This window comes from Phodopus roborovskii, unplaced genomic scaffold (assembly GCF_943737965.1).
Source record: "Phodopus roborovskii unplaced genomic scaffold, PHOROB, whole genome shotgun sequence".
NCBI lineage: Eukaryota > Metazoa > Chordata > Mammalia > Rodentia > Cricetidae > Phodopus > Phodopus roborovskii.
Window position 1 is genome coordinate 18,291,038 of NW_026126407.1, and position 27,820 is coordinate 18,318,857.

At 47.9% G+C, this 27,820-nt stretch overlaps 2 protein-coding genes, 1 long non-coding RNA gene and 3 other non-coding genes across 6 annotated transcripts in view; 1 reads left to right on the forward strand and 5 right to left on the reverse strand.

Moving 5' to 3' along the window:
- Lrrc75a (leucine rich repeat containing 75A) overlaps positions 1-4,163 on the forward strand; it is a 40,433-nt gene extending 36,270 nt beyond the window's left edge. The window contains exon 4 of the mRNA XM_051180402.1: positions 2,821-4,163. Within this exon, the coding sequence (XP_051036359.1) occupies positions 2,821-3,355 (535 nt within the window). The 3' untranslated portion in view covers positions 3,356-4,163. The remainder of the gene's footprint in view (positions 1-2,820) is intronic.
- Positions 4,164-4,260: 97 nt separating this feature from the next.
- On the reverse strand, positions 4,261-6,006 carry LOC127219751 (uncharacterized). Its single transcript, XR_007834286.1, has 4 exons — positions 5,640-6,006; positions 5,159-5,207; positions 4,641-4,722; positions 4,261-4,433 (listed from the first exon to the last, which is right to left on the reverse strand). It is a non-coding gene; the product is annotated as an uncharacterized LOC127219751 (long non-coding RNA).
- On the reverse strand, positions 4,509-4,580 carry LOC127219881 (small nucleolar RNA SNORD65). Its single transcript, XR_007834312.1, has one exon. It is a non-coding gene; the product is annotated as a small nucleolar RNA SNORD65 (small nucleolar RNA).
- On the reverse strand, positions 5,282-5,352 carry LOC127219871 (small nucleolar RNA SNORD49). Its single transcript, XR_007834304.1, has one exon. It is a non-coding gene; the product is annotated as a small nucleolar RNA SNORD49 (small nucleolar RNA).
- LOC127219872 (small nucleolar RNA SNORD49) lies at positions 5,768-5,839 on the reverse strand. Its single transcript, XR_007834305.1, has one exon. It is a non-coding gene; the product is annotated as a small nucleolar RNA SNORD49 (small nucleolar RNA).
- A 2,388-nt stretch (positions 6,007-8,394) lies between the features above and the next one.
- On the reverse strand, positions 8,395-27,540 carry Trpv2 (transient receptor potential cation channel subfamily V member 2). Its single transcript, XM_051180403.1, has 14 exons — positions 27,288-27,540; positions 24,628-24,761; positions 22,367-22,657; positions 21,044-21,342; positions 17,266-17,439; positions 16,843-16,998; positions 16,161-16,259; positions 15,601-15,671; positions 15,017-15,182; positions 13,727-13,793; positions 12,612-12,922; positions 11,494-11,621; positions 10,598-10,677; positions 8,395-8,653 (listed from the first exon to the last, which is right to left on the reverse strand). The coding sequence occupies exons 1-14, from the start codon at positions 27,473-27,475 to the stop codon at positions 8,565-8,567; spliced, it is 2,253 nt and encodes a 750-aa protein (XP_051036360.1). The 5' UTR covers positions 27,476-27,540; the 3' UTR covers positions 8,395-8,564.
- Between the last annotated feature and the right edge of the window lie 280 nt (positions 27,541-27,820).

Here is a 27,820-nt window from a genome sequence, read left to right on the forward strand (position 1 = left end):
TCCTGTGTCAAATAACACAAGCATCCAGACAGTTCCCCACAGACATTCCCACAAGTCAGCCTGATCTAGACAATTATGGAGGCTCTTCCCATGTGTTTCTCGACATTGACAATTAAAACTACCCATCATGGGGCTGGAAAGGTGGCTCATGGAGTTAGAGCACTGGCTGCTCTTGCGGATGATTGGGGTTCAGATTCCTAGCACCCACGTAGACTCACAACCATCTGAAACTCCAGGAGATCCAACTCCATTCTGGCCTCCTTGGGTATCAGACACACACATGGTGCACAAATACATGTGTAGGCAAATTTAAATAAAATTAAAAATTAGTGTGTGTGTGTGTGTGTGTGTGTGTGTAGTGATATATACTTGTGAGTGCAGAGTCTAGAGGCATCGGATCCCCCTGGAGCTGAAGTTCCAGGCAGTTGTGAGCTGCCTGACAGGGAACTGAACTCAGGTCCTCCACAAAAGCAGTTTGTGTTCTTAACTGCCAAGCCACCTCTCCAATTCCCCTACCCCTGCACCTTCTTTCTTTTATTGATTTGGGATGTTTGTTTGTTTGGGGGTCTCAATCAAAGGATAGCTCTTGAACTCATTGTGTAGACGAGGCTGGCCTTGAACTCACAGAGATCCATCTGCCTCCCAAGTGCTAGAATTCAAGGCATATACTGCTGTGTTCAGCTTTGGGTTTTTTGTTGTTTTGTTTGTTTTGTTTTTTTTTCTTGAGACAAGGTCTTTGTTATGTAACTTTGGCTGGCCTGGAACTCACTATGCAAACCAAACAGGCCTCAAATTCATAAGAGATCCGACTGCCTCTGCCTCCTTAGTGCTGGGATTAAAGGTGTGCACCACCATACCTGGCTTTCTGAGATGTTTAGAGTCTTAATATGTAAGCCAGTCTAGCTTTAAACTCACAATGCCCCTGCCTCTGCTTTCTTCCAAGTACTGGAATAGCAGGTATGTGCCAGCCCCGGGCCAGCTAGTTCTGTCTGCCAGTGCCCACACACAGAGGCTAAGTCCATTCTCCATTTGGGAACCTTGTTAATGAAACCTACTCATTCCTCTCAGGTGGCTTCTCATCACACTTGAATGGCATTGTCTGATCTGCCCGTGCCTCCTCTGCCTTCACCTCTCTGTGCTACCTCACCTGGGCTACAGGGACCTTCCTGCTGGTACACACATACACATGCACTTGACAGCCTCAGGGACTTCCCCCTTGACATTACTTGGATTGGAACTCTTAGTCAGCTCTTCTGATGGCCCATGCTTGCTTTTGCTTTACATCAGGTTATTGTAATATTTTTTTCTCTTTTGGGGGACCCACCACCCAGCTCCCAAATCAATCACATCACACACAGAGGCATATTCTTAGTTATGAATACCCAGCTGTAGCTTGGCTTGTTGCTAGGTGGCTTTTCTTGAATTATTCCTTTTATCTTTTGCCTCTGGGCTTTTCCCTTTTCTTACTTCTGCGTTTCTTTCTTTCTTACTCCATGACTGGCTGGGTGGCTGGCCCCTGCCGCCCTCCTTCCCTTATGCTCTTGCTCCTCTTCTTCCTCATTTTTCCTCCTGTTTATCCTCTCTGCCTGCCAGTCCTGCCTATCCTTGCTCCTGCCTCGCTACTGGCCGTTCAGCTCTTTATTAGACCATCAGGTGTTTTAGACAAGCACAGTAACACAGCTTCACAGAGTAAACAAAATGCATCGTAAACAAAAGTCACACACCTTAAATAATATTCCCCAACATCAGGTTACGTATTACTCCTCAGAGTACACAGCCACAGCCCCAAAGCTACTTTGTCATCTTATTTGTTCTTAGTCTCCCATGATAGAGGGAAAACAGGGCTCCTTTCCATTTCTTTCACCATTGTGATGTTGGTGCCTAAGACATTGCCTGACACATAGTAGGGCTGTAACAAATGATTAGAGTGTGGAGTCGAATTTTGCCATTTGACTGGCCAATCTTGAACTTGATAATCACTGGGAATAGATTCAAATCCATCCCTGACTCCAGGGCATAGACTTGTTAACCATCCTCACAATGCTGGGTTGGCTTCATGACTGACACTGGTGTAGAACCCAACACTAATGTCATAACCAACAAATTCCAGGCAGGATTCTAGGCAGTTAAATTTGAAGAGGTTTGTCTTCAAATCCAAGGAACAAAATGGGTTCATCTCCCAGCTTCAAGAGGGCCCCAGGGTAGCTGCTTTGGTAAAGCTGTGACCCTTGAGGCGCCAGCATCGGCACACTCTTGCAGCAAGTTGAGCCATCTGCAGGGTGCCATCAAGCCAAGTGGTCTGGCCTCCAGACCAAGGCAAGGAGGGGCAGATAGCAAGGAAAGAGATGAAAGCATCAAGCCTCCAGGAGTCCTTTTGCTTTGCTGTTGGAGGCAGGTCAGCTGCCACTCAATTGTGAAAACTCAACCCCAAATGGCTAACAGTGACATCATTTACTCATCTGCCTATAAGAGGCACTGTTGTAACACTGATAATGGTTAACTTTTTATTAGGCAAGCAACTGAATGAAGCACAGACCTAGGTAGAACTAGCTAGAGAGCACAGGGTAGGAAACAGGAGTTAAGAGGAAACTCAAAGCATCATACAGAAACATAGGCTTGGAGAGCTACTGGAAAGACAGCCTCAAACTTCATGCTCTGCCCACTCTGCTGAGCCTGAAGCAGATGCTACAGACTCCAGTCTCCCCATCCTGGCAAGGGATAGGAGAAATGAGGTCCCAGGCCAGAGTTACGCAGAGGCCAGTTCTGTGGTGATAGCCTGCCATGCTTGCTTAGCCTGCTTATTCCTTCTGTTTCCTTCAGTCTCAAGGCCCTCCTAGCTGGGAATCCTCCAGACAACATGGTGGATCTGTCAGGCATCCCACTGACCTCGCGTGACCTGGAGAGGGTGACGAGCTATCTTCAGCGCTGTGGAGAGCAAGTGGACAGTGTGGAGCTGGGCTTCACCGGCCTCACAGATGACATGGTCCTGCAGCTTCTGCCAGCACTCAGTAATCTGCCTCGCCTCACCACACTAGCCCTCAATGGCAACCGATTGACCAGGGCTCTGCTGAGGGACCTCACTGACACCCTGAAGGATCCCAGCAAGTTCCCCAATGTCACATGGATTGACCTGGGCAACAATGTGGACATCTTCTCTTTACCCCAGCCCTTCCTGCTCAGCCTGCGTAAGCGCTCTCCAAAACAGGGTCACCTACCAACCATCCTGGAGCTGGGTGAGGGGCCAGGTACTGGGGAAGAGGCCAGGGAAGATACAAGTCAGCAGGACCCTAGGGGAAGCCCTGTGACACCTACCAGAGACCATGAGAGCAGGGAGACTGACTCAGACATGACCTGAAGTAGGGAGAACTTGTCAGGATGGCTAGGGCAGGTTAGCGGCCTCTCCCATCAGAATGTCTGAACCACCCCACCCACCAGGATGACATCAGAGTAATCTTTTATCCTAGTACCTGCCAGTAAGAAGCCACCTCTTGCTGTAAGGGTTTTGGGATATCTCCACTCAGCCAGTTCTCCCAATTTTATGCAGCTGGACCAAGCTCTCCCACCATGATAGTGAGCCCCCTTAAAGACCCTTGGAGCACCCTCCCAATTCAAAGGGGCCTCTTGAAGATGCTGTGTGGTTCAGAGGAAAAAGTATGGAAAATGCAGTTGAAGCTACAGATGTCCCTTTTTGACTAGGGGGGATTGAGGGAGGCATCGTACTGTGAAGGGCAGTACCATACCTAGTTCCTTTACCCCTCAACCAGCACAACTTTTCCTACCAGCTGGTTATCAGCTCAGGAATGGCTTTCCAAGTTTTCCTATCATAACAGAAGGTTCCCAAGACTAGTTCAGCCCTAAATTGGGGTCTCCATGGCCATTTCCCAATAATGCTCCAAGGAAACCAGGAACTGGTAGACAAAATCCAAGCTGAGGGAAGCAAAGCCTTACAAGCCAGGTAAGGCTTATAGGATCTGAGCAAGGTTGGGGCCTTCCTTACATGGTACTGCCTAAATGCAGCCAAGGGACAGGAATTCAGTGTGGGTGCCTTACATGCTTTGGAATCTTGGCCCAAGTCTTAGACTGGCCAGAAGTTTACAGTGCTAAAGCTGGACCACTCAACACCTGACACTTTTACTCTTCAAATACATGTTTTTAAGGACCAATACCAAAGATCCTGCTTTATTATATAGAGCTCTGTAACTGCAAACACATTCTGACCTGTGAGTGAATTCACCCAATACAGCGGCAACCAATTTTGTTAATAAGCATTTATTAAGAGGTTTAGAAGCTCCTGTGGGGTGGGATGACCAAATGTGCCTGACCAGAACAAGGTTGGCAGACACACACTTGGGAGTACTTTCATGAGGATGCTCAAAAGGTGATAGCTTTCAGTTGATGGTAGCCCTGTTGCTGTTGACTCCTCTGGACAGAGCCTGCAAAAGAACTAAATTTCAGAATCACACTTGCTTCAAACTCCAACCAATGGCATTCCCAACATTTAAAGATATCTTCAGAAAACCATAGGCTCACCACTACCAATCTGCCGGTAATTCCAGCTATTTTAGGTTATCTCATCATTTGATATCAGAGTTAAGGACAACTAGCTGCTTGAGATTAAGCACCGTACAGGTCAAACCTACCTCCTCCTTCATTCACCAGTACTGCCAAGACAGGCTGCATTCCAGCATTCAGTTCTCAAAACTTGAGGAAATGAACACAATCCTAAGATTATAGAAATAGGGCAAAGTTATTTCTAGTGGCAGCCCCACTGGAACCCCATTTTAAGCACAACCTAACAAGAGCATCGAAGACCTTACAAAGGGTATGTATTTTTCAGGCTACTAATAATACAGTCAGTGAGATTGCTTCTGCAAAACCAACCCAGCTAGGTTCCATGGAACCCAAATGGCAAGGTGAGCTATACAAACTGTCACATAAATGGTTGTTTTTCCACCCAACCAGGTTTGACTCCCACCAAGCACAAGGTGATTCTCACAACCACCTCCAAGTCTAGTCCCCTTTACTCAGCCTCCATGGAGGACATACACCTATGCACTCCACCCTGATTTAGCTCCCCCCACCCTCCCAAGCACAAGTATTGAGTACAAGCACTCCAAGTCAGGATGGACTGATGCACGCGAATTAATGTTATCCTTACCTCATGGGAGGCCACAGCTGCTGACAGTCCTGCGCTCCAAATCTCCGACCTAGGTGAGTAGGGTAGTTGTTAGTTCAGACCGAGTTAGTCCTAAACACCAGCAACAGGTGACGGCTTGACTGCAGTCAGCCAGGAATAATTATCGTCAGTTATCGCTTCTGACGGCACTTCCTATTAGTGATCTCATCATTGCAGTCAAGCATTCCGTTGCCCCACAGCAACACATGCTTTCAGGCATCAACTGCAGACCCTTTTTAAACCAAGCAAGTGGCCATGCACACGTGGTGTGTCGGGACCAGAACACTCCCTGTCACCACAGTCCAGGTACTTATGATAGTATGATGGAGTAATTGGCCTCTTAGCAGCGCCAGGAGAAACTTTGCTGAGACTCTTTATGCATGAAGCGGAGGCTGTGGCGGGGAGGGGAGATCTACAGGTAGCGAAATCACAATTTTAGAATTTTACCTCCAGAAACTCTTACCTCATGGTGGGGTACTGCTCCTACTCGACGTTCGGCTAATTCCCCCATCTGAAAGGTTAAAAGGGTAAGAGTGCAGCGACATTCGCACACTCGTGATCAGCAGTCATCGCTGTGGCTTGTGCCACTGCGGTCAGCTTAAGAAGGGAGGTCGTCAGTTGTCGAATCGGACGGCACTTCCTATTACAATTATCATCAGAGCAGCGGACACCCAACCCACACGCGGCGACCCGGGATGCAGATCCCGACCTACCCGGCACCCTCAGGTCTGCGCAGGGCCCATGGTGGGGCTGGGAGGCCGGGCCAGCGCGGCATCGCGCCGGCTCCGCTCAGCTAGGCCCACGCGCCAGAGGCAACTACAGGAAACACATGAAGAGAGCCTCATAGCGCCTACAGAGGACGAGAGACTGGGGCCCGTGTGCACCCCACTCTTAAGGGGCCGGAATAGACCACTTCTCACACTAGAGAGGGTGAGAGAGGCAAAGGCTCACGGGAACTCCCGGCGCACAGCCCAGGGCTCGCTACCCGGGACTCCCCCGTTCTGTTGAGCGAGTGGTCTCTACCGCCCCAAGAATTCTGGGTAGCGAAGAGCCCAGCGAGCTCCAGTGCGCCTGCGCGAAGGGGTCAGCGCGGGTTTCTTTGGCCCCGTGGTCTTTGGAGAATTCTCATTCCTTTGTAAACTCGTGTAAAGTTTGGAAAACGTGGAGTTAGCTCTGATAGCGCAGGCATGAAATCAGAACTGCTTCGGAGTCTCAGGCGGGAATTAGAGTCTAGCCTGAGCAATATAGTGAGCCCTGTCAAAGAAAGAAAAGAAGGGCCGAAATAGTCTGGCTGGGTAGTGGAGAGCTTGCGTAAGCATGCGTTTAATCCTCAGGACCTGGGAATACAGAGTAAGACACTGGCTGTTCTGAGCTTCGCCTGATATAACACACCAGAAACCGCATTCAGAGACCATAAACAGTAGCTGCTGCTTGATGATTCGGGCCGTTCTGCGCCCGGTTTCTATTTCAGCATGTCCACGGAGCCCCTCAAGACCCTATGCAGACAGCCCTCATCACACTCCTTAGAGAATTGTAGTCTAGAGGGAATCTTGTTTGCTCTGTTTTCATTGTCCCCTGCCCTTTCCGCTTCTGACTTTTGCATCGGGTTTATCTCATGGGCAATAGAAAACTGATACTATTCCATCAATATATGAGCATGTTCGGGTGTCCCTTAGGGGTTGAGGACATAGCAAACCTGAAACTCTTAGTTCCATTCCCAGCACCTCATAAACTGGGTGTTGTGGCAAACTCCCAAGTTCTGTGGAGGTAGAGGCAGCAGAATCGGAAGTTCAAGGTCTTTTTCAGCTATATAGAGACTTTGAGGCCAGTCTGGGATACTTAAGCCTGCTATCCTAGCGCTGAGGAGGCTAGAGTAAGGTTCTTGTGCATTCAAGACCAGCCTGGCCTACAGAATGAAATCCTGTCTCAAAAAACCTCAGTGTAAAGTCTGATCGAGTTATTATATACGAGGTGCCAGGTTCAATTCAACAAGACACCTGTGCTTGCATACATTTCATACGCAATTTTGACAAAAGAGAACTCATTTTGTCAGAACTGCCAAGTGGTCATGAGACAGTAATCTAGGTAGGTGGTCCAGGGAATAAACCTAGGATTTTAATGGAGAGAAGTGTCAACTTAAAGGGAATAAGATCGTTTATTTTAGAGCCAAATATGAGTGACCACGGGCAGGAACACAGATTCAGATTTCCCCAAATACCATGTTCCATTTTGGAAGAGATTTTATTAGTGTTTTAAGTTACTGAACAAGGAAAGTCCCAATTAGCAAGTTACAGCAGCAGGTTTCAGGTGCTATTCAGTGATGATCTTAGTTTTGGGGTTTGTGGAAACTAGTGGTCTAAGAATAGTAGTGTAAGGTTTCGTTTTATTTTCATTTCATTTATTTATTTATTAAGTATACAGTGTTCTGCCTGCATGTGTGCCCACAGGCCAGAAGAGGGCACCAGAACTCATTATTGATGGTTGTGAGTCACCATGTGGTTTCTGGGAATTGAACTCAGGACCTCTGAGCTGCCTCTCCAGGCTCATAGTCTAAGGTTTTGATGGTCACAAAGATGTTAAGTCAGACACAGTGGGGCAGGGAGTTCAAAGAGACCAAGCAATAGCCCAAGATAATTTGACTGGTTTGAAAAACAATTTCAAACAAGTCATTTGGCCTTGAATCTTTAATACAGGTGCAGTTCCTGCCTTGCTGTCTTCCTTCTGGGAGTTTCAAGTCACAGAAACATCCAGCAAATGCCAAGTCATACAGTCAAATATGAGGCCCTTCAGGTTTCATGAATAATTAAGAGGAAGTACTAAGGACTTTCCATCAAATTCCCCTGAAAGTAAAAGGTGTACAGGGTTGGGGGGGAGGGTCTAGAAATCATGAGCAAAAACATGCAAGAGGATACTTCTCTCAGGCCTTCGGAGTTCAGAGGTGACTTGCTTGCCTTGTATCTTAAGAGGGCCTTTCTCACTTTCCTGCAGAGACTGGTGAGGAGAAGTGGGAAGCTGAGGCCCAAGTGTGTGGAAAAACATTCCAGATCGTAATGGAGACTTAGTCATCCTAGAGGTGGGAAAGTGGCTTCATTTGTGCCCAACCCTCAGCCTGCCACATGGAAGAAGACCGTGCTGCAACTGAGATGTGGCCAGCCAGTGAAGGTTTCTGAGCAGGCTAACCCCAGAGCCAGGTGGGCACTTAGAGATGCATGCAAATATTACCGGATGCTAGGGTCCCATAGCTTTATCCAAATAACACGTCTAGAGCACTTAGTTACACAAAAAAATATTTATATTTCCACCAAAATTCAGTAGCCTCAGAGCCAGCAGATGTGGCTGGGAAGATCCCCCCACTTGGTCCTGCCAGCCTTCTGCAGATTCTGGGCCATCAATGGGACTGGAGGACCTGGAGGGACAGATGGTCTTCCTCTGAGGCACTGTTCTTCCCAGATTTAGAGGTTGGGTTCTTCTCATAACCTGTAAGTGGACAATGAACACTGTGCCTTTGCCCTTGGCATATCCCCTGGCAGTAGGTACCAGGGAAACAAGAAAAGGCCATAACCATGAAAAGCCACAATGTTCTGAGTATAACAGTAAACCTGCTTTCCTCCTTCCACAAGAATCTCTGAACCCCTTCCATGGGCCATCCAGGGACCTCACCACAGAATTCAAAAGCCCCCAGAGCTGACAGGCTCTATCAGAAACCAGAATGAAGAGCAGGAGAGAAGTAGGTGAGGTACTCAAGGAGCTCAGGGGAGAGAGGCGACCCTTCTTTAGAGTTGGAGGTGAATAGGGACATCCCGAGAAAAGGAGAGGACAGAGACAGACAAGGAAGTGTCAAGGAAGCAAAGAACCAAGAGTATCACAGCATGGATGGCTGCCTTGTTGACTGAGGAATGAGTCAGACAACAGCTCTGGGACCATGACCCTTCAGCTATGTATCGTGGATCCTGTGAAGTCCTTGTCTACCTTAGCCAGAATGCAATGGGACAGGCCTGAAGCAGAAAGTTTTGTTTGAAGGTTGAGGTGCATGCTGAGACACCTTGCAGTGGGTACAGAGGTAAAGTTAAAGGGATGCCTGAGAGGCCAAGGACATCAGCATCAGACAGGAGGGATGGGCAGAGAAACCCCCATCTTGGTGTGAAGGGTGGAGCTATATCCATGCTACCTGCTAGGGCAACCCCAAAGCAGTTTGCAGTCAAGCTGGTGGCCAGCAGGCAGCAGAGTTTGGGATGGGGACTCAGGTATAAAATAGCTGGACCAGATTGGGGGGCAAGGGCAAAATGACTCATTATTCTGTCACTGTGAGAATGGGTAGAGAAAGTGGAAAGGAAGCCTTGGCGTGGGGATAGGAGGTAGGAAATCAGGCTTTGGAGCAGCAAGATGCCAGCAGTCTCCTTGTAACAGGTCACACTCAACTTGAGTAGATATTAGGTAGAGGGCTGGGGCATTTGGCAGGAAAGAGAAGGGAAAATTGAGACACCCCTCCCCCCCCGAGCATCGGGTTGAATTTCCTGGTGTTCATCTGTTTAGGTTGTAAGTTATTTCTCCCTGAATAAACATCTATTCGGCCTATTTGCTTATCCTGATCCTTATTTAACCGCAATACTCCCCCTCTCCGAAAGCTGGGGAGAACATCCCTGGTTTGGGAGGGAGGAGTTGATTGGGTGGAGGCAGAGGTGGAGACAGGAAGAGTTCTTACTATGCTAGAACAGAAAGGCCAAATGCCACAGAGACTTACAGGAAGTGACTTTCTCCCTCCCCCCCCCCCCACCTTTTCCTTTTTTCTTTTGGTGTTTCCAGACAGGGTTTCTCATTGTAACAGTCTGGCTGTCTGAGAACCAGGTTGGCCTCAAACACTTTACCCCAGAGATACACTTTAATCCCAGGGCTGGGATTAAAGACATGCACAGCCATCACCTGGCAGGAAGTGACTTCTACTGTGGGATTAAGGGGGTGGTGCATATGTAGTGGTGGAAATCTCAGGTCAGGTAGGCTGACCTGTCAAGCAAAGCCATGGCCCAGGGAGATGCCACCTCTGTTGTGGGCCAGGATAGGATTGGGGACTAGAGGGCAACACACTCCCTGACTTCTTCCCTTGCTGGGAACCAAATCCAGCCCAAGCCTGGACAAAGGGTGCACCTGATAACCAAGGCAGGGAGAGAAGACAGCAGAGAGGTCAGAGTGAGACAGACGGGCAGAGCATATTGCAGGCTGAGAATCTTTCCCTAGGCAGGTCAGTAGGGCAGACATGCCATAGAGGGACTAAGGCACCAATCCCTACAGGAGGAGCAGCTGCAAAGCATCCACACAATAGGACTCTGAGTCCCACCCCGGATTCTCAAAGGCAGTGTTGCCAGCAAACTCACAGCACATGCTCACAAGGACCAGGGCAATGGCGCTAGCACCAGGACTACTCACCAGGGTTGCCCGCCCCTGATGGATCCTCAGACAAGGTGGGGAGCGTTTTCTCCCATGCAGCCCAGTTCACTTCCTCCACCCTGCAGTTGACAAAACAGCCCTAAAGTTCAGAGAGGCTAGCAAGCTTTGCCCCTGGGAGGGATCATCTCCCTCCTCCCAGTGGACTGTGCAGATAATGAGGAAGATGGTCTTGGTTTTGTTTCTGCCCCTCCCTAACAAGGCACTGGTCCACCCACATCCTGCAAGCACTGATCCTGTGACTGTTGGATTACCCCCCCCCCCCCGAGACCAGATGTCCACGGGGAGGAAGAGGCATCCTTCTCCCCAACTGTTCTCAGTGTCTGGGTTTCCCAGAGCTAGGGAGTGGGATCAGGTGTATTTCTGTGCCACAAGTTGTAGGCTCTTTTGTGGCCGCTCGTCATGAACAAAGCCCTCGTTTTCTCCCTCGCTCAGCTGCTGCCTGTAAAGGTGTCAACTGTGGCCAGACATTAGTTAATACATTCCCTCTCATGGCAATTGAGAGGGGACATTGAAAAGCCTGGTTTCCATGGAAGGGGATATAGCTCCAAAATCAGACTAGAAGAACTAGGGATGAGGGTAGCCATAGTGACCCCAGAATACTGGCTTCTTGGCATGAGAGGAAGTCAGGAGTCACCAGGGAGGGACCTTAAGTTTACACCACTGGGATGGCAAGCTGGACAGGTTAAAACACAGGCAGTGGCCTCAGTGTCAGGGAGTGGGCTCTGTGTGTCTCTTAGATCCAGCATCCCTGACCTTACCTGCCCAGATGGCAGTACTCTGGTTCTCCTCACCACACCTGACTTCTGCAGCCATCTGGGAGAGGGAAGCTATCCCCAGCTATCCAGGCCCCGCCCCGCCCCGCCCACTTCTCTCACCTGAAGCACCAGCGCTCATCAGGCACACCGTCCCACCTGGTGCCTACTTTCAGCAGCCTCCCGGAGCGATGCTTCTTCTTCCTGCACCACCAGTAACCATTCTCCATCTCCAAGACAGAGATGGCTTTCTGGGGACAAAGGACATACCAAACAAAGCACACTGAGACCCTGCTGGGAGGATGAAGCACCCAGAGCAAGGGGGAAAGGTGCCCTCACAGAAGAACTTAATGGTGTATATGCTAAGCACGTGAACTGGGATCTAGCTTGCAAGCAGTATCTGATTTCCTGTGGGGCTCAAGGTTCCAATCCTCTCAGAATCTCAGTTCCCCCATCTGTAAACTAAGGGAAAGACACTTCAGACGGTGTTTGTGGTATACACATAAGGAATGCTCAATAGTGGCTTATTCTTATGCACTTCAGACTCCAGACCACATCCCCTCTCTCATGTGCATGCCCACTCACACACATGTTAGGGCATCCCAGACCCCAATGGTGCGGGCACTTGAGGCTCAGGAAGGAAATGGCCCAAGGACAGTAATTATGTGGCAGTAGAATCCAGACTCCAGGGCAAGGCCAAAACCTACACAGCTAATGCTTCCGTAATCCAGTCAGACACAACTAATGCTTGGGGAGGTGGGGTCGTGTCAGACTCCCCCCATCTTTATCCCCACCTCCCACATAAATCTAACTATATCTTACATATGTGGAGCTCAGGAGGGGCCTTTGTCTTGTTCTCCTCAGGGCTTGTACCAGTAATAGGCATTCAAGACACCCTTGACATTTAGGCAGAGTAACTCACACCAATAATCTCTGCACTCACAAGACTGAGGCAGGGGGATTGCTGAAAATTGGAAGCTTGTCAGTGACATGTAGCGAGACTCTGTCTCAATAGTAATGTCAGTGGATCATGGTAACTGACTCAATGAACACCTACTATGTGCCAGGCACTGTCCTGGACGCTTCATATTCCTGAGCTCTTATGGTCCTTACAACAACCCTATGAAGGAATGAATGGCTACAATCTGGAGGTTGGTTTTGCTGAGCTGAGCCCACATGACTGGGTGCTGGGCTCTCAGCAGGGTCTCAAGGGTGAGAGAGGGGGGCCTCACTGGCAGTACCTGCAGCTTCCAGATGCTCCAGCTGTCAGTGGCAACGCTGTTGACAGTCTCACTCATGAGGGCAATGAGCATGTTGAGCAGTAGAACGTAGGTGAGAAGGACGTAGGCTAACAGTAACAGCAGCACCACCCCACGAAAGCGCAGCTGTTCCTGGAAGGCCAGCTCACCCATACCAATGGTAAATTTGAAGAGCTCTAGTGAGGCGTCCAGAATGTCCCTGTATGGTGCTGCCTCTTCCTGTTCTGTCGCTGTGGTGTGGTTATCAGCAGGGGCTTTGGGGCTTTGGGCCTCCCGGCTCAAGCTCACTAGGGCTGTAGGTAAGTGAGAGGGGAATCTCAGTCCCGGAGACAACCAGGCTGGCTGAGGGGGTGGAGGGAGCAAGAAGGGGTATTTGGACTGGGGAGATGGCTCAGGGGGTAAAGGTGCTTGTGCTGCAGGCAGGCATGAGAACCTGCGATTGAATCTGTAGCACCCATGCAAAATGTTGGGCAAAGGATCGGCAAAATGGCTCATCAGGTTAAGGTGTTTGCCTCCAAATTCTGATGACCTGAATTTGATCCCCAGGTCCCACTTGGTGGAAGAAAAGAACCAACTCCCCACCACCCCTTCTGAGTCCCCCAAATAAATAAATAAATAAATAAATAAATAAATAAATAAATAAACAAACACAATTAAAAAAATTTTAGAGCCATAGCTGGGTGTGGTGGTGCACACCTTTAGTCCCAACACTCGAGACACAGAAGCAAGTGGATCTCTGTGAGTTCAAGGCCAGCCTAGTCTACAGAGTGAGTTCTAGGACAGCCAAAGATACACAAAGAAACCCTGTCTCTAAAAATAAAGAAAAAAAAAAAGCCATGTGTGGCTATAACCCCAGCATTGCAGGGCAGAGACAGGCAGATCCCTAGAGCTCACTGACCATGCTAGTCAAAAACCCACAAGCTTCCAGTTTGGTAAGAGATGCTGTCTCAAGGCAATAAGAAAGACAATAGCAGAAGGTACCTTGTATCATGCTCAGATCTCTCTGCATGCATGCATGTAAGTTCACAGACCCACATTTGCATGCATGCATGCACTACACATGAACACACACACTCAAATTTTAAAAGTGTCTTTACCTACAGCAAAGCCAAAAAGGAAGACTAAGTAGACCAGCAGGAATCGGAGCAGGTCTCGCAGAATGACCTGGAACACACAAGGCCACAGGGAAGACTGGGTGAGTGGTCCATAGCATACCTACCAACCTTACACAGCGTACCAACCCCTCCCTCAGGCTGTGTATGCACAAACACAGGTCATTCTGAACAGTGGGAGCTTCTAAAAGAATCTGCCTCCAGCTCAAATGAAAGTGGGAGAAAGTGCTTGCCCACAAATGTGTGAGTAAGCCTCTCCAGCCCCTAATTTACCAGTTTTAAAGCCCCAGGCACCCACCTGCGACCTACTCCCTCCCCCTCACTTGGCCTCTTTGGCAGTGCAGTCTCCTGGCTGCCTCATGCACTCTCCACTTGTTCTGGCTCTTTGCCTTTACTTTTATTGTTCTCTCTGAAGAGGATGCTTCCTCCTCCACTCTCAGGTCACTGCTAAAGGACTGTGGGTCTATCTCAATGGTAGAGTGCTTGCCTAACTTATATGAGGGTCCAGGTCCCATCCTCTACACTGCATAAACATAAAACTTTAAAACCCCCTCTTCAGCTGGTCTGTGTGGCGCATGCCTTTAATTCCAGCACTGGGGAGGCAGAAGCAGGCAGCTCTCTGAGTTCGGGGCCAGCCCGGTCTATAGAATGAGTTCTAGGACAGCCAAGACTACACAGAGAAACCCTGTCTTGAAAAACAAAACCTCTTCAGAAAAGCTTCTATGCACCATCCCCTCTACAGTACCATCTGTCTTATGTGTTTTCTGTGTAGGGCTTTGTAGTCAGCAACATCCTGGACTGTTTTCTTAGTAGTTTCATTCCCCACACTGGAACATCAGCTCCAAAAGAGGAAGGACTTGTCTGTTTTGCTCACTGCTGTGTTCCCAACATGTAGAACAGAACCAGGAGCATAGTGGGCACTCCTAAACATTTGTCAAATAAATGGGTGCAGACCAATGCAAATGTCCCAAAGCTCAGATAAATGGAAAAGTGCATATGAATATCATCTGCTCATTTATGAAGGATGTACACATACCTATGTGGACAACTGCCAACAAATGTTATGTGTATACATCAGCATATGCATGAAGACATCCAGGTACATGCACACCCACACCTTCAATAATGTTGGGCAAGTGTTTGGGTAAATAACACATGTTTTCCTCTGCTCAGGTAGAGAATAGCTCCTGCCTCAAGAGGCCAAAAGGAATCTACAAGCAGGTGGTGTGCAGGCCTCCCTAGTCTAGCTGTACCTGGTCCACCCCCATCTCTCACCTTCTGGATCATCACACTGTAGATGCCTGTGTGCTGGAAGCCACGTGTATAGTAAAGCAGATTCAACCAGCCCAACACCAGGGATGACACTAGCAGAGGTAGGTACCATTCAGTCTCCACAAAACGCAGCACCTGGGACAGCACCGTGAGCAGAGCCTGGACAAGGCTGGGAGAGGACAAGATCTAGGTCAACTTTCAGGCCATTAGGTAATATCCACCACTGACTGCCTATACCACCTCAGATGGACTCCATCTGTCTGGAGCTGAACCAATCATAGCCTGACCTCCATCCTGGGCAAGTTATGTATTTATGCTCTGTGCTTCCTACTTGTAATAGTGATACCTGAATCAAAGAATTTTTCAAAAATTGAGAGTACGTGGAAAGGGACTCTCTACAAAGATAGGAACCCAAGCAAGCTGGCCAGCAGCCAGGATTCCCAGGTCTGGCATACATCCCCATCCTTGCCTCCTAAAACAGCTTGGAGCCCTGGATCCTGGCCTCTACAACCAGCTTGGTGCTCTCTGCCACACCTGACACACCCAGACCTCAGAGACCGTATAGGAAAGGAGTGAGATTCACATACAACAGGATTTCAAAGTAGCTGTCCATGAATGAGATCCAGATGAACAGACGCCGCCGCCAAAAGTACCACAGCTGTGGAGAAGAGAGACGTCAGAGTATGAAATTTGCTCTTCAGTTCTAAGTGCAGCTAGGCTGCCTCTGTGGCCTGGATTGCAGCTCCCCCACTTGCTTCCAGCTTTGGGAACCTGGCTAACACCACCTCAGGGGCTAAAACTGTAGCACCCACCCCACTCCACTCCCCATATTTAGCTTGTGCTGGACAGTTTTATGTCAACTTGACACAAACCAGAGTCCTCTGAGAAGAGGGAACCCCAGCTAAGAAAATGCCTCCATAAGATGGAGCTATAAGCAAGCATGTAGGGCATTTTCTTAATTAGTAATTGATGGAGGAGGGTCTGGTCCATTGTGGGTTAAACCACCCTTAGGCTGATAGTCCTGGCCTGTGTGGGAATTTGTTTCTTCAACAGTGAAGACAGCATAGTTAACTCCCTGTAAAGTCCTGGTTTGCCTCATGGTTGACTGGGAGCTATGCAGGGTGGAGAAATAGGAAGAAGGCCTTACCTGGCTCAGTAAGAGGTAAACACCCCCAAGCAGAATCAGTATGTGGCCCAGCAGCAGCATGGATTCCCCAAAAGTCGCTTTTGATGAGGGAATGGTTGGCTGAAGAGACAAACACTCCCATAAGACCTAGAGTCTTGGGTCCTATCCCCAACAGCTAGCTGTCCAAGAGCCCTGGGTGAGAGAGAATTCTGAGCCTGCACTATGAACAGGCCACTGAGCATCAGAGAGAACATGGGCTCTGGGGAAGAGCCCTTGAAGTATATGATATAGCAGTGATTAGTATTGGGTTTGGAGCCAGATTTCCTGGGCTCAGGTCATCTCTACCACTGCGAGCTTTTATTACCTTAGATAATATGCTTAACCTCTCTGTGCCTCTCCCTCATCTCCATAGTAAACTGAGAATGGCAGTCCTTCATCCCAGAGCTTGGTGTGAGCAGTCATTAGTTAATACATGCTGACCACTTAGACTATTGACTCACATCTGGCAAGCATTCAGTAAGAATTCACTGTCATTGCTGTCGTTACCCTAGGGGACTGTTCCCAGAAGAGCTCTGGATATGTCCCTCAAGCTGCCAAAGCCTCAGCGTTATCTTTGGTAAGATGGGCTGGTGCTCCTTGCCACCTCTCACTCCAGGGCTGTGTCAAGCAGGTGTGCCCCAGGACAACCCCACCCAGCTCTTGCCTTCTCTAGGGAAGGCTGGTGGTAGGTAACGATGGTGAAGATGAGCATGTAGACCAAGTAACAGGTGAAGTTGAAGAGGAACTTTGGGATGAGATGTTCCCATTTCTCCTGCAGAAGCTTGTTCAGTGGCTCTAAAACCACCATGCGGTGCCGGTGCTAGGGTGGGAAAGAGAGAACGGAAAGCACCATGTAGGAAGGACACCGCTGGGTAGATGACATGAATGAAAAGCATCATGCATTTCGTGGCATGCTCCATGCGAGGGCAAAGGGAAGTGGAGAGGAGCACATGGGGAACACGTTCTCAGACCCAGGATCCCTGAAAGGTGCTTTCCACATGCCTCCATTCCCGCCCTTGTACTATGAAGTGTAGGAAGACTTGCCCTTTGCCAGTGTCTCCAGGCAGACCAATACCCGTGGACTTACCGGGCTCTTGCAATGAAAGGCAATGATCTCCAGCACCGAGTTCTTTTCCCAGTTATCCACAGAGGACAGGTCATACAGTGACACCCGGACAGGACCGTAGCACCACTCCGTGAACTTTCGGGAAAGGGGCTGGTACAGTCCTGAGAACTCCCGCTGCAGAATGTGCCTGAAAATCTACAGGGTAGTCACATAACTCACCTGCTAGTCACCCTCCCTGCATTAATGCTATGCCAGGGCTGGGCAACACTGTGAGCCCCTGAGAGCGCATAGGTCCTAGCGTGTTTCACCTCTTACATACACCCAACCAAGGGTGAACTATCACAGTTACATTCCTATATATGCACAGGCTGACAGGCAGTGTGGCTCTTTCTTCCCTTGTCCTGCCCCATGGATTTCTTTCCTCAGTTCCTCAGATAGCAGAGATCCCATCTGGGGACTTGAGGTCACTTGAAATCAGAGTCCACCAGTTATGCATGTGTGTGCACTTCTGTGGTCAGGGTGCAGACATTAACAGATTAGAAAGGGGTCTCTACACCAAAACAGGTTAAGAAGTCTTTGACTCCACACATGGGAAATGATGAAGAGGGTGCAGATTGGGTAGCAACTTACATAGGCCATAGAGCTATGCCTTTTTTTAATTTTTAAGGATTTATTTATTATGTACACAGTATTCTGTCTGTATGTAATGCCTGAAAGCCAGAAGAGGGCACTAGATCTCATTATAGATGGTTATTAGCCCTCATGTGGTTGCTAGGAATTGAACTCAAGACCTCTAGAAGAGCAACCAGTGTTATTAACCTCTGAGCCATCTCTCAGCCCTAGAACTATGCCTTTAAAGGTTGTTTGTTTGTTTGTTCATTTTAGTGTGTGTATGGGTGTTACACCTGCATGTATGTCTGTGCACTACATATATTCAGCATCCACAGAGGACAGAAGAGGGCATCTGATCCCCTGGGATTGGAGTTACAGACAGTTGTGAGCTGCTCTGTATATGCCAGAAATCGAATTCTGCTCTGGAAGAGAGCCAGTGCTCTCAACCACTGAACCATCTCTGCAGCCTCAGCCAGGCTTTTAGACAACAAAGAGAGGCGCACACACACTCCAGCAAGAGCACAGAAGTTGAGAGCAAGAAACAGTATTAAATCTAACACTTATGGCCAGGTAGTGGTGGCACATAACTTTTATCCCAGTCAGAGGCAGGCAGATCTCTGTGAGTTTGACGCTAGCCTGGTCTACACAGAAAGTTTCAGGACAGCCAGAGCGACAGAGAAATCCTTTCTTGAAAAACTAAAAAATGAAACAAAACAAAACAAAAAATAAATAAATATAAAAAATAAAAAACAAACCTGACACTTAAGTTTATCTTATTTTGACCTAAAAAAAATCCCCTCTGGCTGGGTGGTGGTGATGCACACCTTTAGTCCTAGCACTCAGGAGACAGAGACAGGAGGATCTCTGTGAGTTTGAGGCCAGCCTGGTTTACATAGTGACTTCCAAGACAGTGCTTCAAAGCTCAGGGTGGAAAATCCCCTCTGAGCTGGGCAGTGGTGGTACATGCCTTTCATCTCAGCATTCATAAGGCAGAGGTAGATGGATCTCTGTGAGATGGAGGCCAACCTGATCTACAGAGCTAGTTCCAGGACAGCTGGGACTATCCAAAGACATCCTGTCTCAAAAATCCAAAAATTAAAAAAAAAAAAAAAAAAAAAAAAAAGCCAGGCAGTAGTGGCCCACAGCTTTAATCACAGCACTCAGAAGTCAGAGACAGGTGGATCTATTTGAGTTCCAGCCCAGCCTGGTTACAGAGTGAGTTCCAGCATACACATGATGGGAGATGCCATTCTGTATATATTTTTCTCATACTGGTTAATGAATAAAGCACTGTTGGCCAATAGGGAAGGAAGATAGGAGGGACTAGGAGACAAGGAGGAAAGAGGAAGTAGTAAGGAGGAGTCAAGATGGAGAGTCTGGAGAGAACAGAACCGTCATTCCTCCGCTCTTAGTAAGACCACATGGAAATACATAGAAATGGGTTAATACTTAAGACAGAGCTAGCCAATAAGAAACAAGTAACGGGCCAACAGAATTATATCTAATACAGAGTCTCTGTGTGTTAATTGGGGCTGGCGCAGCGGCGGGACAAGACCAGGCGGCGGGCGGAAAAGCCTTACTCCTTACACACACATAGCTAGAAAAACCCTGTCCTGATATATATCCCCTCACTCTAAACACTGGCAGTTTGCACATCTCTATGATATGAAACATCTCTGAAAATAAAATTTAAATACTTGCTGGACAGTTGTGGTGCATGCTTTTAATCCCAGCACCTGGGAGGCAGAGGCAGAAGGATCTCTGAGTTCAAGGCCAGCCTGGTTTACAGAGAAAATTCCAGGACAGGCTCCAAAGCTACACAGAGAAACCCTGTCGAAAAATACCAAACAAACAAAAAAAACCTTAGATACTCAGAAGGCACTTGGGAGGGAATATGATATCTGGGTAATGCTCACTCTTTCTACCAAAAGTACTTTTAAACAAATCAGGTTTAGACATTAAAAATAAAACCGTAGGGCTAGAGAGATGATTCAGTGGTGAAAAGCACTTGTTAGTCTTACAGAAGACCCTGGTTCAGTTCCCAGCACCCACATAGTGGTTCACAATTATCCAATACTCCAGTTTTAGGGTATCCAATACCCTCTTCTGACCTCTGCAATAAATAAATCTAAAACAATTTTTAAGTAAGTTAAAAACAAATAACAGTGCCAAGTATGAATGATGCATGCCTCTAATCCCAGCACTGGGGAGGTTAAGGTGAGAGACCTTAGCCAAGACCAGGGCTGATGACCTGAGTTTAATCCCTGGAATCTACATGGAGCATATATATCCCAGGAACATACATATAAAAATAATTAATTTTAAAACAATATTATATATAACATATGATCATATCACATATTGCATATGTAATCTTGTGAAAAGTATTAAGCAATGGGAAAACCAAGGCATTTAAAGGTGCTGGCAATCAAACGTGGGTCCTCTACAAGAATAACATCTGCTCCTCTCCACTTAGCTATTTCTCCAGCCCCAGTCGTATTGTTTGCCCTAACCATATAGGTTTTTTCCCCCCACATAGTTTTTTAAGCTTATAACAAGAGAAAAATGTGAATGTCAGAATGGGTAAAATCTGCAGGAAAATCTAATAGTAAATTAGACAAAATGTAGAAGAAAAGACTATGCCCAAATAAACCCTTCCTTCTCTCAGGTGTTTTATCACAGCAACAGAGCAGTAACTCTGTATGCTGGAGCCATCACTTAGGGGTTAAAAGCATTCACTGCTTCTGCAGAAGATCCAGGTTCAGTTGCTGGCACCCACATGGCAGTTTATAGTTATCTGTATGTAACTGCACCCTCTTTTGACCTCCACAGGCACCAGGCATTTTCCCAGTGCACATATGTTCATACAGGCAAAATACTTATACACATGTAAAAACAATCATTTTTTTAAAACATTGTTTCTTGGGAAGAGGCAGTCATTGTCAGCATGTGAGCCTTCCAGGTACAAATGGGTAGTCTGAAATCTATGATCTCACAGATGGCCCCACTTAAACCCAAAACAAAAGAACTGAACGTGAGAAAGGAATGTAAGGGGATGAGGTTGATAGGAAAGGGGAGATAATGAAGGGCCCAGGGTGAGAGGGGCAAGAACGCATTATCTACATACATGAATTGTCTGCCTGAGCACTGCTGTAGCTGAGAGAGGCAGGCTAGGGACGGTACTCACCTCAATTTTGCCTTCCTTGGCAGCCAGCTTCAGAGGTGTGAGGCCTTGATGGTTGCAGATGTCCTCGAGCTGCACAGTGGGGCAGAGGCGGGCCCCCACTTGGAGAAGCCCATCATACATGTGGATCACCAGTGCACTGTTCTCAGGTGAGTTATCTGCGATCATTACCAGAGCATGCAGGACTGTGTTGCCCAGGGAGTCAGTGGCCTCCAGGCTGGCAGGCTGGTGTGGGTTCTCCAGCAAGTACTTCACCACATCCCACTGCTTGGTGCATGCAGCCAGAGAAAGGGGTAGCTCGCCTGTGGACCATGACGACAGTTAGAGCGTCTGCTCCCACCTTACCACATCTGCTCCTTGGCAGAAGGCCAGGCCTTCCTGAAGCAGATCAGGAAGAGCAAGAGGCAGACAACCGGATGTCCCTCCCACTTGCCTCTTGCATTCTCACTATCCCTTAATGCAATTCTTCTTGATCAGGTTCACTTTGACTTGGTGGGTTTGGGGTTTGGGGTTTGGTTTTGGTGGTGGTGGTAGTGGGTCAGGTCTTCTTGTTTTTGTCTTTTGAGATGGGGGGTGTTAAAAATGGAACCCAGGAAGATGAGGCAATGGCTCATTTACTAAAGTACCTGCCACAGTTGGATGTGGTGTCGCCTTTAATACCAGTGCTCAGGAGGCAGAGGCAAGCGGATCTACACAGCCTGGTCTACAGCCAGGGCTACACAGAGAAACCCTATCTCAAAACAAAACAAAACCAAGCCACCAAAGAGAGAGATAAAGGCACCTGAAATCAACTTCTGGCCTCCACACTCACTCGATCACACATGAACAAGTATTAATATACACTCCACACATACATAACTTTAAAAAGTTGAACCCAGGGCCTTCTGCATGACAACCACATGCTCCTCCACTGAGGCACACTCTGAGGTCTGCCTACTAAGTCTTAGCACAATCCAGTTCTTGCAGCCCATCCTCTCCCAAATTTGGACTTGGCTAAAGGGGGACTAAGCATTCTTTGTCTTTTGGTTTGGTTTGGTTTGGTTTCCTTTTTCGAGACAGGGTTTCTCTGTGTAGCTTTATAGACCAGGCTGCCCTCCAACTCACAGAGATCCGCCTGTTTCTGTCTCCTGAGTGCTGGGATTAAAGGCATGCACCATCACCATCCAACTGGACTAAGCATTCTTTAAACAAGTTGTAATTTCACTAGTCTGGTTAGAAGCAGGCTGACTGGGGTTCAGTGCTGTCTCTGCCAACCACTAACCATGTGACCTTGGACAAAGCTTTCCCCACTTTGTGCCTCAGTGTGTCTAAGAAAAGTTCCCTCACCAAAATAGAAACAAGTCCCTTGGTGCTTTTGGAAGAAGCGGCCACAGGCTCGGATATGAACATTTGCTCCATTCTCTACCAGCAGCTTCACGCACTGCAGGCTCCTCTTCTCTATGGCAATATGAAGGGCACTGTGGCCTCGGTAGAATTCATCGGTGCACTGGGCATTGACAAGGGGCTGAGGATTTCCAGAATCCTTGTCAATCTGCAGCAGGGGTAGAATGCAGGCATTGACCCCGTCCTGAAGGTTTAGCACAGCCTTCATCAGACATGTCTTCCCTGTAGAACCCTCTGCAAGGAGAAAGGGGAAGGCACAGGCAATGTTCAGACCCAGTAAGGCTGGAATATCTGCCAGTCAGTACAGCAAACCTACGCTCCAAAGTACCCTATGGGAGGATATAAAAAGATTGCTGCTATATGCAACTGGTGGGAACACAACTCTACTGTGAGATATTAATGCTCCAAAGTATGGGTGGGTATTTAAATACCACCAGACCTGACTAGAATTTCTGCCTTAACACCAAGTTTCTACGGCATAATTTAATACAAGTGTAATATTATCTGTGTGGGTTTTTGGTGGTGGTGGTAGTGGTGTGTGTGTTGTTTTGTTTTGATGTGGGGTCTTTTGGGGTTTTTTAGATTTATTTATTTGGTTGCTGGGAAGTGAACTCGGGACCTCTAGAAGACCAGCTAGTGGTATTTTGTTCTGTTTTTGGTTTTTGTTTTTTGTTTTTTTTTTTTTTTCAAGACAGGGTTTCTCTGTATTGCTTTGGAAGCTGTCCTGGAACTTGCTCTGTAGACCAGGCTGGCCTCAAACTCACAGAGATCCACCTGCCCCTTCCGATTGGTGGGATTAAAGGCATGTGCCACCAATGCCCAGCTTACAGCTAGTGTTCTTAACCTCTGAACCATCTTTCCAGCCCCTGACACAAGGTCTTATTTTGTAGTTCTGTTTGGCCTTGAACTCACAGAGACCCACCTGCCCCTTCCTCTCGATTGGTGGGATTAAAGGCATGTGCTACCAATGCCCAGCTTACGGCTAGTATTCTTAACCTCTGAACCATCTTTCCAGCCCCTGACACAAGGTCTTATTTTGTAGTTCTGTTTGGCCTTGAACTCACAGAGACCCACCTGTCTCTGCCCCCCCAAGTACTGGGATTTAAGGCATGAGCCACCACACCTGACCCTGTGACTTTCATTTTCTATAAATATCCAGGGCAGTGCTGAGGACATTGGGTGTGAGCTCCAGCACCACAAAAGGCTAGTCGTGGTAGCACATGCCTGAAACCCCAGTGCTTGGGAAGTGGAGGTGAGATCAGGAATCAAGGTCATCCTTAGCTATACAGCTGAGGCCAGCTTGGGCTATATGAGACCTGTATTTAAAAAAAAAAAAAAAGTCCAGTGCAGAATTTGCAAGTGACTCCCTCAGTTAATGGCTCTGGCTCCTTCGGCAAGTGATGTGGCCTATTTTAACCCATTTTCCTTTTTGATAAAAGGAGATATTCTAGGATTATTATAAAAACTTATGGGAATAACATAAACAAAGTGCTTAGCACAGAAGGCCAAACACATAGCAAGTTGAGGTCTCAGACTACAATCTGAGTCATATACAGGTGGTCAGTCTACACCACCTGTACCATGAAGCTTGGCGTGGCGGCACATGCCTTGCAGCACACAGGAGACTAAGTCAAGGCTAGCCTGAGCTACACAGTGACTCCCCCCCACCCCCCATCTCAACAACCAAATAAATGAATAAGATGCATACAGTGGAGAGGGGAGTAGCATGCTATAAATGTGGCAACACTTTATGTATCTAATCTTCTGAACAAATCTGGAAAGATGCCAAGCCATTAGCAGTGACCCTGGGATGACAGGCTGTGTTTTTCTTAGCCTTGCACATTTCTTGAATCTTCTAGAGTACATATTCCCCCCCACCCTTGTTTTTCGAGACAGGGTTTCTCTGTGTAGCCCTGGCTGTCACAGAACTTACTCTGTAGAGTTCAGGTAGAGATCTGCCTGCCTCTGCCTCCCAAGAGTTTATTTTATAGTGCATGAAGTCCCATGAAGGCTAGAAAAGGGCATGGGATCTCCAGGAACTGCTTTTATAGATGGTTGTTAGCTTCTATATGGGTGCTAGGAATTGAACCTGGGCCCTCTGGAAGAGCAGTCAGTGCTCTCAACCACTAAACCATTTCTCCAGCCCTGAGAACAGCTGCCTCTCTGATCCTGAGCACAAAGGATACCAAAGGGCAAGGGGCTACCTGTGTACGCAGAGTCAGTGAGGTACTTGCTGGTCCGGCACAGGTATTCTTGCAGTCCAGCCAGCTCCTCAGGGACACCCCGGGAGACCACACTGAAAAGTCGGTCGCGGTCAAACCTGTTTGGGTCCTGTTGGCTGTGGAAAATGTGTTTTGTGACTCACCTTGGAGAAAGATGGCAATCCCTCCTCCTGCACAAAGCCTCCTCATGCATGGAAGCATTGCCAGTACTCCTAGAGCATTACACCTGAGGTTACACAGAATGCTTTTGAAGATTTCTCTCCTAGGGCCCCAAAAACTCAGAGGTCCAGGTGAGGAGAAGAAACCCACTGGGACATTAGTCTGCTGCAATACTGTGGCTCTACTCATCCCAGGCAATTTTCAGCATCAAGTGCATCATCTTTCAAAAGACTGTTATCCCAGAGGAGTTGTTTCAGCCCCACACCTGTGGAACCCTCTGCAAGGAGAAAGGGGAAGGCACAGGCAATGCTCAGACCCAGTAAGGCTGGAACATCTGCCAGTCCATACAGCAAACCTATGCTCCAGAATACCTCATGGGAGGATATAAAAAGATTGCTGCTATATGCAACTGGTGAGAACACAACTTTACTGTGAGATATTAAGGCTCCAAAGTACAGGTCCTTGTATGTTTGTATGGGTCTGGACAGGGTTGTATGAGGTGCCTGCAAACTAAAGGCTGTATGCATCACTGATTTTGAAGATGAAATGGAAACAGGGATTCAGGTAGAGCTCAGCAGTAAGTGCTTGCCTGGTTGGCATACAGCCCTCCGTTTATCAACAGCACCAGTAAAAAGGTTGAGAAAAGCTCATCCCCCTCAGAAAGCATCTGTTCATTAGTTAGAAGTCTGCACTATTGGTCTGCACTCCAGCCCTACTGGCAGAGAGTCACCCTTTTCTCCGTTAGGCAGACACTTCACCTAAAGTCAAACAGTGGAGATCTGGGAGAGCCATAGGGGCTGCCCCATCTCTAAACCCCAAGAGAGGATCTCAGCTGGACAAGCAAGATGTTTCCCAGAGATAGACTATCATGTTCACCCAGTACTAAATATCATATACTGACATGGTTTTACTGAGAAGCCACACTTCTGGGAAATCTCTTCCATAGAGCCCAGAAGAGACACACACTGGGTCTGTCTTGTGATGGGGACAGTTGCTTAGTGAGATGGCGCCATCTCCTTCACAAGTCACTTAACCTTTTTTAACCTAGTTTACTCTTGGAAAAATGGAAATATTCAAGGATTATTATAAGGATCAAAGGAAATATCATCAAACAAGTGATTAGCCCACACAGTGGCATGTAGCATACAGCACATTGAGTCCCCAGATGAGTCTAGGCAACCCATTCCTAGGCCACGTCAATATTCACAATGGCCTGCCTAACTTTGGGACCCCTGGAACTATGAAAAGAAGATATGAGGGAAGAGAGGCCAAAGTAAGAAAAAAAAAAAAAAAAAAAAAAAAAAAAAAAAAACCAGCTACTCCATGATTTAGGGACTCAAGTCCCAGATTAACATCTTCAGAAAGCTGGGCATGGTAGCACATGCCTGTAATCCCACCCCTCATGAGGCTGAAGCTAGAGGGTCGATCACCTGAAATTGGAGGCTAGCCCCGACTACAGAGCAAGCTCCTCCCTTAAACAAGAAAGTTAATGAGCAAATCTCCTGTGGAATGAATTTACCCAGTAAGGATTGGTGACACTGACACATAGGGTAACTAATGGTGGCATCCACACTTGAAGCCATACAGCCATGGTGTAGTTAGAGCCAGCCCTCACATCTTCGACACCACACAGATATGAGCTGAATTCACCCAGTTAGCCACATGACCATGAAGGACTCTGTCACAGCCCTGTGATCTGTCTGCTTGGAAAACATGGCCATTTGAACAGCGCTTCCTACACCAGGATAGGAATAGGGAAGCAAAGCACACACTACTCAAAGTTGCCTCCCAGGCACCTGTCATAAATCTGGCCACAGCTCTCTGGAACAAACAATATAGTGGGCCAGAAGGCTGGTGGCCAAATCTCAATGATGAGCAAGGAGCAATCCTGGCAGACTTGCTGGCCCATAAGGATTCTGGAAAACCAGGTGCACTTCTCTAACAAGACTAGAAGCAGTATCCCACTCCCCCCCACACACACACCAATCACTTCTGAATTGGTAGGGAATTGGTATTGAGAACACAGGAACTCAAAACACAGATGATGAAAAGCAGAATCCCACTGTCCTCAATCCTCCGGGTTCACATTGCCTGAATGACTGTGTCAGCTTTGGACCAAAGCAGAGATACACTCAAGACATTTCCAGATGCCTTTGTCTCTCCCTGGATGCACCATGGGTCCAGCCACCACCCATGCTACCACAGAGATTGTAACGGGTGGGAATCAAGGCATAAACAGTGGGGTTGATTGTCAGTTGCACACTTGGTACTGAATGAAAGTGTCCCTACCAAAAAGCATAATCTTGGCAGAGGGCCAAGTATGGAGAACCTTCTGGAAGGAGTAACCCTAGGGAGGAGAATGTGGGACTTAGGAGCCAACATAGCTAGGCTAGGAGGAACAGATATGTGCTGGATTGATCACTGAGCAACTTTGGCGTGCTGTGTGGGAGCCTGTCTTGTCCCTTCTTCATCTGCTGCCTTACCTGGCACCTCGTCCCTTTCGGTAGTTGAGATTTACTTTGATCTGAGGGGAGAAATTCCGGTCCTCGCCCTGGAATGGTGATTCCATGGGGGGTGGCTCATGCCTTCCTTTGTTCACTTCTGCACTGTCTTCTTGGTCTCCATCTGATGTCTCCAGCCTAAAAGCTGGGGGACTGGAGGGTGACGTCATTCTAAGAAAAGAGGATGCCCCTTACAGCTGGAGCTTCTGCGGAGATGCCTATGTCAAAGCTCCTTCTCTCTCATACTGCAGTGGGACCTGTAGAAGGTGATATTGAGAAGCTGACAGTAGGAGCTGGGGCAGTAAATAGAGTGCTTATTTACCATGCACAAAGGCCTGGCTTCTATCCCCAGCAAAGCATAAGCCCCCTGTAATCCAATGCAAGGCACTGGGAAGATGGTTCAGTGGTTAAGAGCACTGGCTTCTCTTCCAGAGAACCAGGGTTCAAATCCCAGCACTAAATGTTGGCTCACAGCCCTCTGTAACTCCAGTTCCAGAGGAGCCAACATATTCTTC